General features: G+C 44.9%; 1 protein-coding gene across 2 annotated transcripts in view; it reads left to right on the top strand.

Moving 5' to 3' along the window:
• Positions 1-17,957, top strand: part of EIF2AK1 (eukaryotic translation initiation factor 2 alpha kinase 1) — an 81,582-nt gene that overhangs the window by 44,480 nt on the left and 19,145 nt on the right. For both annotated transcript variants that reach the window (XM_077449031.1, XM_077449032.1), the window contains exons 8-10: positions 1,444-1,501; positions 6,415-6,772; positions 10,809-10,914. In XM_077449031.1, coding sequence (XP_077305157.1) covers positions 1,444-1,501; positions 6,415-6,772; positions 10,809-10,914 — 522 coding nt within the window. The remainder of the gene's footprint in view (positions 1-1,443; positions 1,502-6,414; positions 6,773-10,808; positions 10,915-17,957) is intronic.

Below are 17,957 nucleotides of genomic sequence, written 5' to 3'. Positions count from 1 at the left end.
TTCAGACAACCACCCAACCTCAGACACAAACTAATCAGCAGGAAACTTCACTCTGATTTATGAAGTCACAAATAATGGAAGCAAACCCTGCAATAAAAAGCGCTGCAAACTATGCAACCAGATCAATCTATCCAAAAGTGTCACACACACAAACGGGACCTTCAATATCATGGGATCTTACAACTGTACCTCCAGCAATGTTGTGTACCTCATCCAATGCAAAAGGTGCAGCAAAGGATCTTATGTTGGTGAAACAGGACAGAAGTTGCAAACGAGGATGAATTTACACAGACATACCATCAAGGAACATAAAGAAGACAGTTTATGTACACCTGTGGGACATCACTTCTCACAACCAAACCACACTATAGAAGACCTCAATGTTTTAGTTCTTAAAGGGAATTTCAGAACTATCCAGGAAAGGAAAACCTTTGAACTAAGAATGATAATTCTTTTTGACACAAAAAATAATGGCCTGAATTTAGATATAGGTTTCCTTACTCATTATACTAAAGTTTTACAACCCCCTCTGTGACTAGCAACCCCCCCCCCCCCCCCCATTCCATAGCTCTCCCTCTGTCTTATCTCACTAACTCTTCTGTTATCTTTATTGCCATTGATTTGTATGTGTGTTTTTTTTTTTTGTTTTGTTTTTACATTCTGCTTAAAAATGTGTAAATCCGTACTGCTTGGACCTTGAAGAAGGGGACATACCCGAAAGCTTGTCCTGAAAAATTGTATTTGAATGTAATTAAAAGATATTCTCATATGGAGCACCTTTCTCTCCTGTGGATAGGGGACTTTCTACCCAGTGGATGGCTATGGATTGTAAATTAAAGTTTTTAAAGAGAACATGTGGCCAAGCATTGGGCATTTAACTATTTATATATTCTTAACTAACCGATATTGGCTTCTAAACTAGCTCTCATTGGCCTCTGTGGCTGCAGGCACTGTGTAGCCATTCCTCCTCAAAGTTCACAGCAAACGCACTAAAGTCATGTGACGTTAATGTGAACATTTTTTTCTGATTGACATTTCCGCAGTGTAGTTTCAAAAGGCCAGTAATACTTTCTGGGAAGAATAACTTTTAATGTATCCTTATAGTTTAAATATGTTTATTTTATTATCTATCTGTATTCTACAGGGATTTGATTTTGTGTGTGTGGCCACACTTTCACAATATGTCATAGTAGGCCTCTCTGTTTCTGCTCCTGTTGGTCAGCATGATGTGGTGGGTGTGGCTCCATACACAGTTCTATAGAGTTTCTGACACTGGAATGCCTTTTGCATCTCTCCTATTGCAAGATTTTAAGCTACAAGTGTTTGTATTATTCTCAACTCCTTATTATAGAACATTATTCTTTTTTTCTAGTTGACCAGAATTGTTTAAATTATGCTATTTTCTTATTTTTTCTGTCTCTGTTTGTATTGTGATTTTGTTAGGCAAAGCTTTCCCCACATTAAAAGCCATTAGAGGTCCTTCCAACCAAAATTCTCAGGAGTAAGTATTGCTTCACTTTTTTTTTTCTTTTTTCTTTTATCTCTTGCTGCTTTCTTCATGACTATAGTTTATATAGTGGGGGAAAAAAAGTATTCGATTCCCTGCAGATTTTGTAAATTTTAACACTTGCAAAGAAATGAAGGGTCTATAATTTTTTTTCATAGGGGTATTTTAAATGATAGAGACAAAATATCAACCACAAATCCAGATAAACACATTGTGCAAATGTTATAAATTTGAGTTGAAGTTCAGTGAGTAAAAGAAGTATTTGATCTCCTACCAACCAACAATAATTCTGGCTCCCACAGACTGGCTACAATATGTGCTCATATGGTACACAGATTAGTCCTTTCAATTTAAGACAGTGCTCCCAACCGCAACTTATGTACCGTATATACTCGAGTATAGGCCGACCCGAATATAAGCCGGGGCCCCCAATTTACCCCCAAAAAAACTGGCAAACTTATTGACTCGTGTATAAGCCGAGGGTGAGACATGCCTGTCCATCCCTGTCTGTGTGTCCGTCCATCCCTGTGTGTCCGTCCATCCCTGTGTGTCCGTCCATCCCTGTGTGTCCGTCCATCCATCCCTGTGTGTGTGTGTGTCCATCCATCCGTCCATCCATCCCTGTGTGTGTGTGTGTCCATCCATCCATCCATCCATCCCTGTGTGTGTGTGTCTCCATCCATCCATCCCTGTGTGTGTGTGTGTGTCTCCATCCATCCATCCCTGTGTGTGTGTGTCTCCATCCATCCATCCCTGTGTGTGTGTGTCTCCATCCATGTGTGTGTGTGTGTGTGTCTCCATCCGTGTGTGTGTGTGTGTGTGTGTGTGTGTCCAGCCTACCTGTGTCCCGAGCCTTTGTCCCGAGCCTCCGTCCCGTGCCTTGCCTCCTTGCCTCCGTCCCGTGCCGTGCCTTGCCGCCGTGCCTTGCCTCCGTCCCGTGTCGTGCCTTGCCTTGCCTCGCCTCCGTCCCGTCCCGTCCCGTGCCGTGCCTTGCCTTGCCTCCGTCCCGTGCCCTCTTCGTCGGCGGCCATTGTAAAATTCAAAAGCCTCCGCCTTCGCCTGTGATAGGCGGAACACTGAATTTCCCAGCAGCCTGTGTTCCGCCTATCACGGACATCGTATCATCCTCGTCCGTAGTACGAGGATGATACGATGTTCGTGATAGGCGGAACACAGGCTGCTGGGAAATTCAGTGTTCCGCCTATCACAGGCGAAGGCGGAGCCGGAGGCGCGGCTTTTGAATGATAGAATGGCCGCTGTCTGTCTGCTCGACACGCTGATCGAGCGGGCAGACAGCGATGACTCGAGTATAAGCCGAGGGGGGCACTTTCAGCCTCAAAAAAGAGGCTGAAAATCTCGGCTTATACTCGAGTATATACGGTATATAAAAGGCACTTGTCCACAGAATTTCTTTCATTTAAATCCACCATCACGGGCAAGACCAAAGAGTTGTCAAAGGATGTCAGGGACAAGATTGTAGACCTGCAAAATGTTGGAATGAGCTACAAGACCAACATTAAGAAGCTTGGTGAGACAGCTGTTGGAGCAATTATTTGCAAATGTAAGAAATACAAAAAAAACATCAATCGCCCTCAGTTTGGAGCGACATACAAGATTTTGCCTCATGGGGTAAGCATAATCATGAGAAAAATAAGGGATCAGCCCAGAACTACACGGGGGGAGCTTGTGAATGATATCAAGGCATTTGGGACCACAGTCACCAAACAAACCATTGGTAACAAGCACCTGCAACGTCCCCCTCCTCAAGAAGGCACATGTTCAGGCCCATCTGAAGCTTGCTAATAAACATCTAAATAATTCAGAGGAGCATTGGGAGAAAGTGCTGTGGTCAAATGAGACCAAATTTAGCTATTTGGTATTAACTCGACTCTCCATGTTTGGAGGAAGAAAAATGCTGACTATGACCCCAAGAACACCATCCCTACAGTCAAGCATGGAGATGGAAGCATTATGCTTTGGGGCTGTTTCTCTGCTAAAGGTGCAAGCTTACTTTGCTGCGCTGAGGGGCCAATGGATGGGGCCAATTTATTATAAAATCTTGGATGAGAACCTTCTTCCCTCAGCCAGGACACTGAAGATGGGTCATGGATGGGTCTTCCAACATGACAATGACCCAAAACATATCACCAAGGCAACAAGGGAGTGGCTCAAGAAAAAGCACATTAAGGTCATGGAGTGGCCTAGCCAGTCTCCAGACCTTAATCCTATAAAAAATGTATGGAGGGAGCTGAAACTTCGCATTGCCATATAACAGCTAAGAAACCTTTAAAGGAGTTGTAAAGGCATAAGGTTTTTTTTTTAATCTTAAGACCCCTTTCACACTGGGGTGGGGGTGGCTGCGCTTTTACCCCCGCTAGTGGCCGAGAAAGGGTTAAAACCAGCACAAAGCGCTGCAGCAGCGCTATGCCGGTGGTATAGCCTCACTGCCCCATTGATTTCAATGGGCAGGAGTGGTGTATACACCGCTCCAAAGATGCTGCTAGCAGGACTTTTTTTTTACTGTCCTGCCAGCGGACCGCTCCAGTGTGCAAGCCCTCAAGGCTTTCACACTGGAGACACCGCAGCGGCTGTATCGCCTGCAAAGCGCCCAAGTTTGAAAGGGGTCCTATGCATTCTGTGTATTAAGATAAAAAAAACTTCTGTGTGTAGCAGCCTCCCCAGCACCCCTCTAATTACTTACCTGAGCCGCTTCTCTCTCCAGCGATGTCCACAAATGTCTAAGCTGTCCGAGACACTCCTCCTGATTGGCTGAGACACAGCAGCAGCACCATTGGCTCCCATGGCTGTCAGTCAGTCAGCCAATCAGGGGAGAAAGTGGGCGGGGCCAGGTTGGGGCTCCATGTCTGAATGGATACACGGAGCTCTGACTCGGCCCGGGTGTCCCCATAGCAAGCTGCTGGCTGAGGGGGCACTCGATATGAACGAGGAGCCAGGAGCAGCAAAGAGTGATGTGAGAAGAGGAGGATCTGGACTGCTCTGTGCAAAACCAACTACACAGAGGAGGCAAGTATGATGTGTATGTTATTAAAAAAAAAACAAAAAAAAAACAAGCCTTTATAATCACTTTATGGATTTAGGGAAGATCTGCAAAGAGTGGACCCTAATCTCTCCTGAGATGTGTGCAAACCTGGTAACCAACTACAAGAAATGTCTTACCTGTGCTTGCCAACAAGGGTTTCTCCACCAAGTACCAAGTCATGTTTTGCTTGGGGATCAAATACTTATTTTACTCACTGAACTGCAATTCAATTTATAACATTTGTATCGTGTTTTTTTTGTCTGGATTTTTGGTTGATATTCTAATCTCTATCTAATTTACAAAGTCAGCAGGGGATCAAATAAATATTTTCCCCACTGTACATTCCTCTAGTAGGTTAAATTACTTATCCCTTCATGTCCATTTGCATTGTTTAGTTCTTTGACTTGCTGGTCTACTTGTCATCCTGTAAAGTGTCCGAAACTGGAAATCCAGCCAAATTTTTTTTTCTTCTAGTAGGGAGCAGTTAGAACCTCTGCCAGATTGAAGTAGAATTCTGAGATAAAACCTAACTAATCCCAGCAACCCAGGCCCCCCCCCCCCCCCCCCCCCCCCCCCCACAATGCTGGCTAACCTGTGTAAGAAAGATGTACAGTACATCCTTGCTTATTTTCAGTCTGGTTACATGATCCCCTTTTCCGGTGGCTGCGGGGGAGAGGAAAGCCCACTCAGCAAAGGCTAGTAAAGCATAGAGTGGATCCTATGGTCCCATACATTGTTGGCACTCCCTCCTCTTCTCTGAAAACGCGGGAGAACTGGATCACATGACCGGATTAGTATTGTGAATATGGAGGATTTCTGTTTCTTTTCTTTCTATTGGTTGAACTAACTAAATAACTTGAAATCACCTCTGAGCACTTCCAGGTTCATAACTGCCTAAATCCTGCTTGAAAAGCTGGGGAAAAAGCAGGTAAAGCATAGTCTGTGCTTGATTGGGTGGAGCAGAGGGCAGTGGCGACTTTAGAGGTCTAATAGACCCCTGATGCCCCCATAAAGACTACCACTTGTTCAGTGCTATCACATATGGGATTTATTGGCTTCCTTGTGATGGCAAACAAGTGTTAAACAAAAAAAAATGATAAAATAAAAATAATGAAAAAAATGGAAAAGTGCGTGCACACACACACACAAATACAAATGTGCACATAGGGTGTGCATAGGTATGTAAATGATTGGGCAGTGGTGTGTACGTTGGCGGTAAACAAACGTCCCTTATTTACTATTTTCTGTAAAGTGATGAGCCATTTAATGTCATTTAAAGCATTGCCTCTTTGGGGTTCTGCCCTTTTTTGGCCTTTTCACGGATCTGTGCAGTTTATTGGCACAGCATCATTTATTTATTTTTCAAAATGGGGGTTCTATTATGTTTGTGTGCATTAAAACTGATTTTAGTGAGCTTTTATGTTTTCAGAAAATATATAATGTTTTGGAGGTTTGAGGTCAGTTCTAGTCTAAAAGGTTTGATTCTACCATGTGCAAAAAAAAAAAAAAAAAAGGGCAAAATGCTTAAAGGACAACTGTACTAGAGGTACAGTTATCTTTTAACTTTTCCCTTCCAAAATGCCCTGTGCTTTGAAAACTAGGGGCACCAAGCAATGAGGTCTGTTTTCCTACCCCCTCCTACAGAGCATTTTTCTTGCTACTATGTTACATACTTGCTTTAAAAACGCTCACAGCAGTGCAAACTATAAGGAATGTAAACAGGTATCCAATACTGCAGTGATTTTCGATTACTTATATTCTGCACAATGCAGGTATGTTGTAGAGCCCTTTTTTCCTTTTTTGATGTATACCATATTATCTTGTTAGAGTTTTTGGCACTTATTCATTTTATTTTTATTTTTTGCAGACCCTTTAAAGATATCCAGAGCACAGAGAGCAGCAATGGCTCCATTGTGTTTGCTGACTCAGGAGAGGGGAATCCCTCGCAGAGTATTAACATGATGTCTGTAAATAGAAATACGTGCTCTCCTGAAAGCAAGATGCAAAACGTTACTGTGTCCGATGTTTACTACTTTGGAAAAGACTCTAATGCCAATGTCCGCCCAGTGTCCAGTGTGTATAAAAAGCTTGACACATCTCAGGATCTATGCCGAAGAGACCGATGTCCATTCAGCTCTGAGGACGATGTGGATGATGGAAGTGACTCTTCTTGTGATGAAGAAGACTGTCCTCAAAAGGAATTATGCTTACATCGACACTTTGAAGTATGTAAAAACTTCTTTCATATTTGTGTACCCTTATTTATTTTTTACAGGGCCCAACAAAGCATGGCACCTGTGATCAGTGGCTTGCCGGTGAAATGTCAGACCTACAAACTTCTCATCTAGCTCTCTGCCTGTACTTCTGTATGGATTGACAGTTGGCAGGCTGGAAAGGATTCATTGGGGCAGTGCAATGGTGGAGGGGGAGGCATTTGCATGTTACACCCTAAATATGGGTTTAACATGGTGCAAAAGGTGAACTTAGCCTTTGGTATCACTTTAAATAGCTTTTGTTGGGTTGAACTAACCCAAAAAAACAGTTTGCATTCTAAAATGATGCAGCCACTGTGTGTGCTGCAATATTTTGTAGTAGCATTAGCTGCATACAGACAGGCTGCATTCACAACTGAACATCCTGGAAACACGGGCAGACATGCACATTTCTGTCTGTCTGCATTCCCAGAAATGCTTGAAATTAGCATCTTAATGAGACCCAAAACAAGTAGTAGTTGCACATTTTGTAATATGTCAAGCCACACTTGGCTCACTGCCAGAAAGGCTGCAGGAGCTACTTTGGTGTGTTTGTTATAAATAGAACAGCCCATTCAAGTGAATAGGCTGCCCTATGTTATGGAGACACAAAAAGCATAGGGGGAAAAAAAGTTAGTGGTGCTGTTTTTTGTCTGCTTCCGGAATTAGAGTTGGGCTGAGTGCTTCTATGCCATTGAGGAGAAGCCTTATATTTTTTAAACGAATACTAAGTCTTTCCTGATTGGCTGAGGTGGAGAGGCAAGCAGATGATATCCCCATTTCCACCTTGGCCAATCAGAGGTAGCCTTGTATTTACTGAGATTGATCTTGAAAATACAAGACCTTTCCTAAATGTCAGAGAAGTGCTCAGCCTGACTTTTTAATTCTGGCAGCAGACAAAGTTGGCACACAGCTCAACTTACTGTATGTAGCTGTACAGTATACACATTGTCTGCTTGATTCTAAAATGGAAATCATTTATTTAAAGGGGTTGTAAATTCTCAGGGTTTTTCATCTTAATGCATTCTATGCATTAAGGTGAAAAACCTTTTGTGGTGCAGCTGCCTCCCAGAGCCTCCTTTTTACTTGCCTGAACCCAATTTTTCCAGCGATGAGAACAGAGAGAGGTAAAGAGAGGTTTTGCATTAAGGGAGATGTAATCAGCTGGGACCCTAGATACATATACTCCCAGATATTTAATGAGAGATGCTCGCTGTAATGGGAGATGGGCCTGGACCTCAGATGGTGGCAAGCTATCAATAGCGAGAGGTTCCGATGCCAGTGCATATAGCAATGGGAATGACGGACAGGCCTGTCTCGTACCTCTTGCAAAGCTAAACGCCGGAGAGGGCCATCCATTAGCCACCACTTTGGTCCTGATACAGTAATTGGATCCATTTGATAATCTTATGCCCAAATTCATAGCTCTCCAAGCATTTCCACAAATATCTCCACTCCACCAAGTCGAATGCTTTGGCTGTATCTAGAGTCACCACCACCAGTGAACCCTCTCATGTAGAGCTAGTAAATGTACAATCTTCTTAGATTAAATTAGGTGTTATGCCCTGGCATGAAACCTGCTTGGTCTGCATGTATCAGGGCCAAAATAACTTGGTTGATGCAGCGAGCTAAGAACTTGATATCAACCTGTAAAAGGGAAATAGGGCGGTAGGATGTGGGTTGCCCCGGGTCCTTTTCTGGCTTGGATATCGCAAAAATAATTGACTCTCTCATAGAGGGAGGTTACTCAAAAGATTCAAAGGTGTAGTTATAAAGAGCTAGTAATTAGGGGTAAGTATTTCACTGTAACGTAAATAAAATTCATACAGGTAAGCCATCTGAGCCCGGAGATTTGGATCTGGCAAAGCTAGCTATTGCCGTCGTAATTTCGCCTGGCGCGAGAGGGGCTTCTAGCATTGCTATATGATCGGCTGCGAGGTGCGGGAGGGTAATTCCTTCAAGAAATAGATTAATCTAATCCCCATTGTGGTTGTAGATGTGTATAACTCTTCAAAGAAATCTGAGAATTTAGCAGTTACCCTAGGAGGGTCAGTGATTCACTCTCCCCCATCACCATGAAGTGATGTGAGAACCGATGGTCTATCTTCACTATAGACTATATATGTTAGTAATTTGCCTGCTCGCCATGCTCAAATAGTTATTGTTTATAGAAAAAGTTTTCGCCTAGCCATCTCATACTTTAACTGGTTCACTACTCTAGTTTGCAAGTTGAGCAAGTCAGCCTGGGCTGGTGTGGGATCGCATGCATATAACTGTTCAGTGGAGGATAACTCCGCTATCACCTTATCAGTGGCAGCAGCAGAGTCAGCCGTCAACATATTAATGTGAGAGATCAGGGTGGTGTGAATGTGCATCTTAAGATTCCCACGCCACAGATGGGGAGGCAGTCTGATCATTTTCCGTGAAATATAGTTTCCAGTTATTCATGAGCTTGCCATCTTCTGGCAACAGTGATGGGCCAGAATAGGTTTAAGCACCAGGAGCGGGGCAGTTTATCAACCGGGATGGTCAGGGTAGTCCAGTAAGGACTTTGATCAGAGAGAAGCCTGGGGTAAAAGGCTGCTTCCTTTAACCGTGAAGCAATTATATGAGATAGCAGAATGAAATCTATACGGGATAAAGTATTATGGGTGGAAGAACAACATGAATAGGCTCAGGTGAGTGTCACCATGTGTCAATTAAATTAAAAGTAGACATTAATTTAGAGAATCTGGTTTCATGCACAGCCCCCTGGGCATCATTGGTCGAGATCTAGCTAGACTGGTATTCAGTGCGGTTTTAAAGTCACCCATCCAAATGGCCTGTACCGAAGGATAGAGAGCCATGAATGCAAACCCTTCTGTGAGAACAGCAGTACAAAATGGTGGGGGAATGTAGCAAGCTAACACTAGAAAGAAACACCCATTTTTGGGTTACACCCATTTTTGGGTTACACCCATTTTTGGGTGGAACTCCGCTTTAAGAGGGTCTCTGCATTGGTTACTAGGTGTTATCAGCAGAAAGATTGGAATTATTGAGCATAAAGCAATGAACTTATGTCCACATAACATCTGAAACCATATCATGCTGTCCGAATTGCCATCCATTAAGAGTAATAATCCCCACCCACCCCAACTACTGCAGGCATATTACCAAAACGTGGTACAACAATCAACTAGGAAAAAAACAATGACCAGGAGTAAAAAAAAACAAAAGTAGCATGGACAAAGAGAGCATATGAATTTGTTGGTTTGAGTTCTTCAGGAATAAAGCAACCCTTCTCAGTGTCCCATACCCATTGTGGGACTTGCAGAGGCTGATGAGCAGAGTCCAGCAACCATCCTTATCATCATAACTGTATTCCTTAGTTGAGTGGGGCGGTTTTAACCTCTCGCTAATGGCCAAAAAGGGGCTAAATATGCCCGCAAAACGCCGCCCGAGTGGCGTTTTGCTGGCGGTGTCACAGCGCTGCCCCATTGATTTCAATGGGGAGCAGCAGTGGAGGAGAGGTGAGTTCACCGCTCCAAAGAAGCTGCTGGCAGGACTTTTTCTGATGCCCTGCCAGCGTACTGCTCCAGTGTGAAAGCCCTTGGACTTTCACACTGGAGTGAATGGAGCCGCTTTTTTCAGGCGCTATTTTTAGCGCTGTAGCGCCTGAAAAACACTGGCAGTGTGAAAGGGATCTTAAAATTAGGGTGCATGTTATACGCCCATAAATACAGTATTTAAGAGGGCTATAAGGACATTTAAGAATAAAGCATAAATGCTGGAAGTGCACTTTTTCTTTAAGTGGTTGGCCCAATTAGAAAGGAATAACGGGCAGCTGATATACTATGGGGGGAGGGTGTACAGCCTAGATCTGTTTGGGTAGTCAGTATGGAGGAAATAATGTAGAAATAGGTTGTATGCAAACTGGATAGTAGGTCATACACATTTGAGAGTATGGCTCGTTCACTGACAAAAGGCCCCTGAAACGTGTTTTTTTTTTTTTTTTTTTTTTCCCTTCTAGATACAGTATCACTTGATGTTGCATATACAAATGAAACTATGTGAAAAGTCTTTGTGGGATTGGATTGAAGAGAGGAATGAATGTTACAGGAGAGGAGATTCTTCAAGTAAGTCTAAATAATATGAAAAAGTTCTGTTTTGTTTTTATGAGCTTATTTGTGTTTTTTTTTTTTTTTTTTTTTTGTTGCTTCTCTTTAGTATTGTTGGCCAAATTATGGGCACAAGCTAAGCACATCCATAGGCAGGAGTATCGCACCGCTATCTGCTGGTGGCAGTCCATATTGACAATTTTGCATTTCCTAATACAATCCATTATAAGCCACATAATCCAGGGAAGTCAGGATATGAGTCCTGTTTGGTGTAATTTTAACACTGTGAAGGCTTTGTGAAAATGCCCTTTCTTACAAGCCAGCAAGGCTTTCTGACAGTTTTGTCTTTTTATCCTGAGTGAGTTTTATTGAAAAAGTAAAATTTAACAGGTACATATCAAGGACAGGATATGAATAAGCATGCAACAGTGTGCCATTCGACCTCCAAAATCATAAAAATTTGAATACAAGATCTACAATATCCAAAAATCAATTACAGTAAACTTTGGTTCTGTGAAGTGGTATGGTTATGTATCTGGTTTTTAACCACTTGGGTACCGCGCTATTGCCGAATGACGGCATTAGCGCGGACCTAGATTTCCGGGACTACGTCTATTGACGTCGTCCCGGTTACGAGCGGCCTGCGCGCCCCCTGTGATCGGCGAGTCCGTGAGACTCGCCTGATCACCGATCCGTTTAAGGGGTCGATCCCGACCCCTTATCACGTGATCAGCTGTCAGCCAATGACAGCTGATCATGTGATAGAACGGAGCCGGTAATCGGCTATTATTCCTCCTCGCGCTGACAGCGCGAGGAGAAAAAAAAAAAGCCGATCACGGCCAGCAATGCAAGGCACCACATGCCACCTGCCAGTGCCCACCTGCCTCCCGCAGTGCCATCCTGAAGAATAACTAAAAGTAAAAGTAAGTGCCCCCGTCTGTGCCCACAGTGCCACCCACAGTGCCACCCACAGTGCCACCCAATCTGCCTCAAAGGTGCCGCCCATCAGTGCCCAGCAGTGCCGCCCATCAGTGCCCAGCAGTGCCGCCCATCAGTGCCCAGCAGTGCCGCCCATCAGTGCCCATCAGAGCCACCTATCAGTGCCCATCAGTCCCATCTATCTGTGGTACCTATCAGTGCCCATCCGTGCCACCCATCCGTGCCACTTATCCGTGCCACCCATCCGTGCCATCTTATCTGTGCCCATCTTTGCCCATCAGTGCCGCCTTATCTGTGCCCATCGGTGCCGCCTTATCTGTGCCTATTAGTGCCGCCTTAACTATGCCTATCAGTGCCCACCAGTGCAGCCTATCAGTGCCCACCAATGCAGCCCATCAGTGCCCACCAATGCAGCCTATCAGTGCCGCCTTATCAGCGCACTTCAATGAAGGAGAAAAATGACCCGTTTGTAAAATTTTATAACAAACTATTAAAACATGATTTTTTTTTTTTTTTGCATCTTTTTTTGTTTGTTTAGCAAAAAATAAAACTCCCAGCTGTAACTAAATACCACCAAAAGAAAGCTCTATTTGTGGGAAAAAAATGATAAAAATTTAATTTGGGTACAGTGTTGTATGCCCGCGCAATTGTCATTCAAAGTGCATCAGCGCTGAAAGCTGAAAATTGGTCTGGGACTGAGGGGGGTTTAAGTGCCCAGTAAGCAAGTGGTTAAAGATGAACTCCACCTTCATAGATTAATAATGAATGATGAATAGAATGATCAGTCCCAGCATAGATCACACCTCTGTACCATGTTGCTCTATTGTCTACAGATCCCCTGATATTCTGGGTTTAGTTGTGGCTTTGTATAATGTTACACTGTATATCCTGCTGATAGACTCTGTCCCTTCCACAGCAACTTCCTGCAGCAGATATACACTCCCCTTTGTAGTCTTTCAGATTATGTAATTCCCCTCACAGCTCTGATGGTGGGTGGGAGTGAATACATCCTAATTGTCATTCAGTCCTGCCCAGTCACACCTACAGAGACTCCAAACTTCCCAAGTCCAACCTCATAGATCACAGCATTAGTCAAGAAGAAAACCCCTTCATACACAGTCCATTCTATAAAAAAAACAGTTGTGCTTCTTCTGGGCAGGGTTGAATGGATCACAATTAGAATTCAATCATGCCCAATTATGCCAACCAGTGTGAACAGGGAGAGCCCCACCCTTCAAATCCAGCCCTCCCAGAGCCCCGCTTTCTGTGAAGTGATTCCTTTACATATGAAGAAAACCCATTCATAATAAACTCCCATAGCCTTTCTTCTGTAGTCTTGCAGTAAGCCATTATTCTTTGGCATGACGGGAATGACACAGGAGGACATATGACACATTTACATCTTTCACCAGTCACATGAAGGCCCAGAAAACACCCACAGTAACCCTGGTACCCACCCACACCAATACCCAGAACTGGTACACGTGACTCCCATAGCTTGCCCTGAAACTACAGAGGCTCAAAGGATCATGGAAGAGGTGTTATCCGGAATGAAAATGTCAGGAAATGGGAAGTCAGGAAACTTTTAAATTCAGCCAGGAGGAGTGACATCACAGACACAGAAATCTGCTGTATACAGCTAAAGCAGGCAAGTTACACACAGACTGACAATGTGGCTGGGATTCACTCACACAATGCATCTGTTTTTAGGTGAGGGAAAGCTGGAAATCTTCCTTAACCACTTGGCCTTTCAGAAGGTTTTACCTCTTTCATGACAAAAGCATTTTTTCTATACAGCACTGTGCTGCTATAACTGGCAATTGATTGGTCAAGCAAAAACACCCTCTGCAAATCAAATTTTTATCATTTTTTTTTCACACAAATCAAGCTAAATCCCAATAAGTGTATATTAATTAGTTTGTGCAAAAGTTATAGTCTACAAACTATGACGTGTGTGTGTGTGTGTGTGTGTGTGTGTATATATTGAAATTTACCCAGGTATAGATGCTATACTGTAATGATGGTTATCGGCAACTTAGTTTGACTGTGATAGGGTGTCAGGCAATCTGGCACTGACATCACTAGTGACACTTACAGTGACACTTACAGTGATCACTGATACTGTACACTGAAACTGTACTAATGACACTGGTTGCAAAGAGGTTAAAGCGGAGGTCCACCCTAAAAAAAAAGACATTAACAGTCTATTTAAAAAACATTTGAAAAAAAATATTTCTTTTACTTACCAGAAATGGCTGTTGCTAAGCAGTCGTCCTAATCTGCCACTTCCTTCTCCGCGGAGCTGTTCCTTCTCTTCATCCCTCGCGTTGCCTCCTGGGAAATGGGGCGCGCTGTCTTCTGGGACCTGTGTGTGTCCCAGCAGACAGATTCCCGTTCACAAAGCGCTGCACGACTCGTGCATGTGCAGTAGGAAATGAGCAGTGAAGCTGAAAGGCTCCACTGCCTGTTTTCCTCTGTTAGGATGGCCGCGCCAGCACCCGATCCGATGGATGGAATGGCCTCAGGGGGCTGACATCGTGGGCTCCCTAGACAGGTAAGTGTCCTTATTAAAAGTTAGCATCTACAGTGTTTGTAGCTGCTGACTTTTAAAAAAAAGAAATCACGGCTGGAACACCGCTTTAACATATAGAGGCAGTCAATGGGTTAAATATGTGCCTAACAATACGTAATGTGTGCTGCTTTTACTTTTCTCTCTGGGTGTTTTTTCTTCTTGCTTTGCATGGAAGAGGAAACATCCAGATTGCCAATAAGTAGTGTACAGAGCCCTGTGTGTCTGTACATACAGGGCTCTGTGCTGTGATTGAAAACAGACGATCAGCATTTCTCAGCCATGAATCATTGGGCGGGACCTGCTGACAAACTCGCCTTGTGTCCAACCACAGCACATAGTTTACAGGTATATGGGAATTTGTCCATGCAGACCAAATTTTATTTTTTTGATTCAAATTTGCTAGGACATCTAGTTTCATATCTGTAAGAGCCCTTTCACACTGGGGCGGTGCGGGCGTCGGCGGTAAAGCGGCACTAGGAGGGTGGTTTTGACCCCCGCTAGTGTCTGAAAAAGGGTTAAAACGCTCTGCAGCGACGCTTTACCGGCGGTTCTTCAGCAGTGCCCATTCAGTTCAATGGGCAGGAGCGTTTTAGGAGCAGTGTATACACCGCTCCTTCACCGCTCCAAAGATGCTGCTTGCAGGAGATTTTTTAACGTCCTGCAAGCGCACCGCTTCTTGGACATCAAGGACGCATACCTTGCATTTCTGCAATTTGCGGTCGGGGACGAGCACTACCAATTTGTAGCTCTCCCTTTTGGCCTAGCCTCGGCACCAAGGGTCTTCACTAAGGTGGTAGCCCCGATCCTGGCATTTCTAAGGCAACGAGGGATCGCAATCATGGGTTACCTGGACGACCTCCTTCTGAGAGCAACTTCCACCTTAGAATTAAGGGAGGATGTGGTGATCACCATACAGACACTTCTGGAGGTTCAGTACCCATCCAAACTCCCGAAGTCAATGTTGGTGCTGGTTCAACGGCTGGATTCTGGACTCCTCAGAGGGGAAAGTCTTTCTACCTTCAGTCAAGCTGCAGTGAAGTTGTTGGTGTCCCGTGGGTGGTCATCTTTAAGTTTTTGCATGTGAGTCCTGGGTCTCATGGTAGCCACTTTTGGGGTGGTACCGTATGCTCTATTCCACACTCGAGTCTTGCAGAAAGATCCTGTCCAAATGGGACAAATCTCCGTCATCCCTGGATTGATCAGGCGGTGCCTCTCAACATGGTCACAGAGGTTGCAGGGGCGTCTGGTCAGGATCCAGTCGGACAACACCACGGCGGTGGCGTATGTCAACCATCAAGGAGGTACAAGGAGCTTGGCTGCAGCATTGGAGGTCACTCACATCCTGCAGTGGGCAGAGCGGCGCCTGCTGGCCGTATACATTCCGGGCGTAGAAAACTGGCAGGTGGACTACCTAAGTCAGCTGCTGGGCCAGGGGGAATCGTCACTGCATCCGGATGTATTTTGGCTCCTTTGCCTAAGGTGGGGCACGCCAGATGTGGATCTCTTGGCCTCTTGACTCAATCGGAAGATTCAGAGGTTTGTGGCCAGGTCAAAAGATCCCTGAACGGACGCGGCAGACTCGTTGGTGGCTTCATGGGGGCATTATCGGCTGATTTATGCCTTCCCCCACTCAAACTTCTACCACATCTGCTACGCAGAGTGGAGGCCGAGGGGATTCCAGTGATTCTGATTGCCCCAGATTGGCCTTGACGTCCTTGGTACGCTGACATAGTACGAATGGTGGCGGATGTTCCTTGGCGGCTGCCGATGCGAGAGGACCTTCTGTCGCAAGGTCCAACACTTCATCCTGCTTTACCGTTGCTGGTTTTAACCACATGGCTGTTGAAAGCCAGGCGCTAAGGGACCGAGGTCTGTCGGATTCAGTAATCTCCACTATGCTGAGGGCAGGGAAGTCATCTTCTTGGAAGATTTATTATCGTACGTGGAAGGCCTACATCTCCATGTTTGAGGAGATGGGGTGACAGTCGCGTACATACTCAGTTTCCAGGATCCTGCTGTTTTTTACAGCAAGGAGTGGATCAGAAACTTGCATTAAGCACCATTAAGGGGAAGGTATCAGCTTTGGCTATTTTTTTTTTTTTCAGCGATCTTTGGCGACTCATTCATTGGTGAGTTCGTTTGTTGAGGGGTTTCGACATGTGGCCCCTCCAGTTTGACCATCGCTGCCTCTGTGGGATTTGAATCTGATGCTCTGGGTGCTTCAGAAACCGCTGTTTTGAAAACAGGGAGATCCCCTTATTGACACTCTCTCAGAAAGTAGTCTTTCTAGTGGCTATTACATCTGCCAGGAGGGTTTCTGAGTTGGCGGCCTTGTCATGCAAGTCTCCCTACTTGATCCTCCACAAGGATAAGGCGATGCTACGTCCACAGCCTTCATTTCTTCCAAAGGTTGTTTCGGCCTTTCATCTAAATGAAGACATTGTGCTTCCTTCCCTATGTTCTCAGCCGTCACATCCCAAAGAGGTTGCTTTGCATTCCTTGGACGTGGTCTGGGCTCTGCAGGTGTATCTGTCTGCTACGGCTCCATTTCAGAGGTCGGACTCGTGGTTTGTATCGGCTGGTCCGAAGAAGGGCCTGGCGTTCTCGTCGGCCACCATTTCTCAGTGGATCAGACAGATCGTGGTTCAGGCTTATGCGGACAACCCCCCTTTCCTGTCACGGCACATTCGTCCAGGGCAATTGGTGCCTCCCTGAGCTTTCCGACATCAAGCGTCCGTTTACCAGTTGTGTAAGGCAGCGACCTGGTTGTCCGTTCACACTTTCAATAAGTTTTACAAGGTTGATGTGAGCGCATCTTCGGATGCTTGCTTCGGCCGCAAGTTTTTTCAGGCAGCTGTTTAAGGTTGTAACACCTCTGTTTAGGCGTTCTGGTTGTTATGGGTGGAGCTTATTTTTTTGCTATTCCCACGCCTCGTTTTCTTTTCTTACATCAGGGGACACAGAGCCATAGTAATAACTATGTGGGTTCTATCGGCGTATCAGGTGCTGGACACTGGCACGCCCCTTAAGGCGCGTACTTCCCCCATATAACCCCTCCCATTACTGGGATTCCTCCTTTTTGTTTGTCAGTGTCTAAGGTGTTGGGCACGAGTAAGGATGTGCTGTGCTGAGCTCCACTGGCAGTAATCCTTGATGAGAGCCCACCATCCTGACTGGATCCATTCTGATTTCTCCGTAATGGACTAAATGAATGGTCCCTGGCCTCGTAATCCGAGGACACAAGGTTTTGCTTGTGAATGCTTTGAGAGCTGGGCCCTGGGATCCAGTACTTTTTGGTAGTAAGGCCAATAAAAGTTTACTGGCAGGGTCTTCTCGCAGGTCCAGGATTGTGGGTCAACCTGAGTGTTCCCTAGTTCCTAAAGGTTTCCTTTTAAGGTCTCGGAGCCTACCGTGAAGGGTGAAGATTGGGTTTTCATCTCTGATAAAACCCTGCTGCGAGGATAAGGTAGGGGGGATTTTCTCAGGAATCTCTCCTTCTATGTATTGTGTTGTCATGTCATGTCTGTGTCACCACTGATGGCTGTATGGA

This window comes from Lithobates pipiens, unplaced genomic scaffold, assembly GCF_037356315.1.
Source record: "Lithobates pipiens isolate NorthernLeopardFrog02 unplaced genomic scaffold, aLitPip1_a1.2 Scaffold_22, whole genome shotgun sequence".
NCBI lineage: Eukaryota > Metazoa > Chordata > Amphibia > Anura > Ranidae > Lithobates > Lithobates pipiens.
This window is presented reverse-complemented; position numbering and strand designations above follow the sequence as displayed.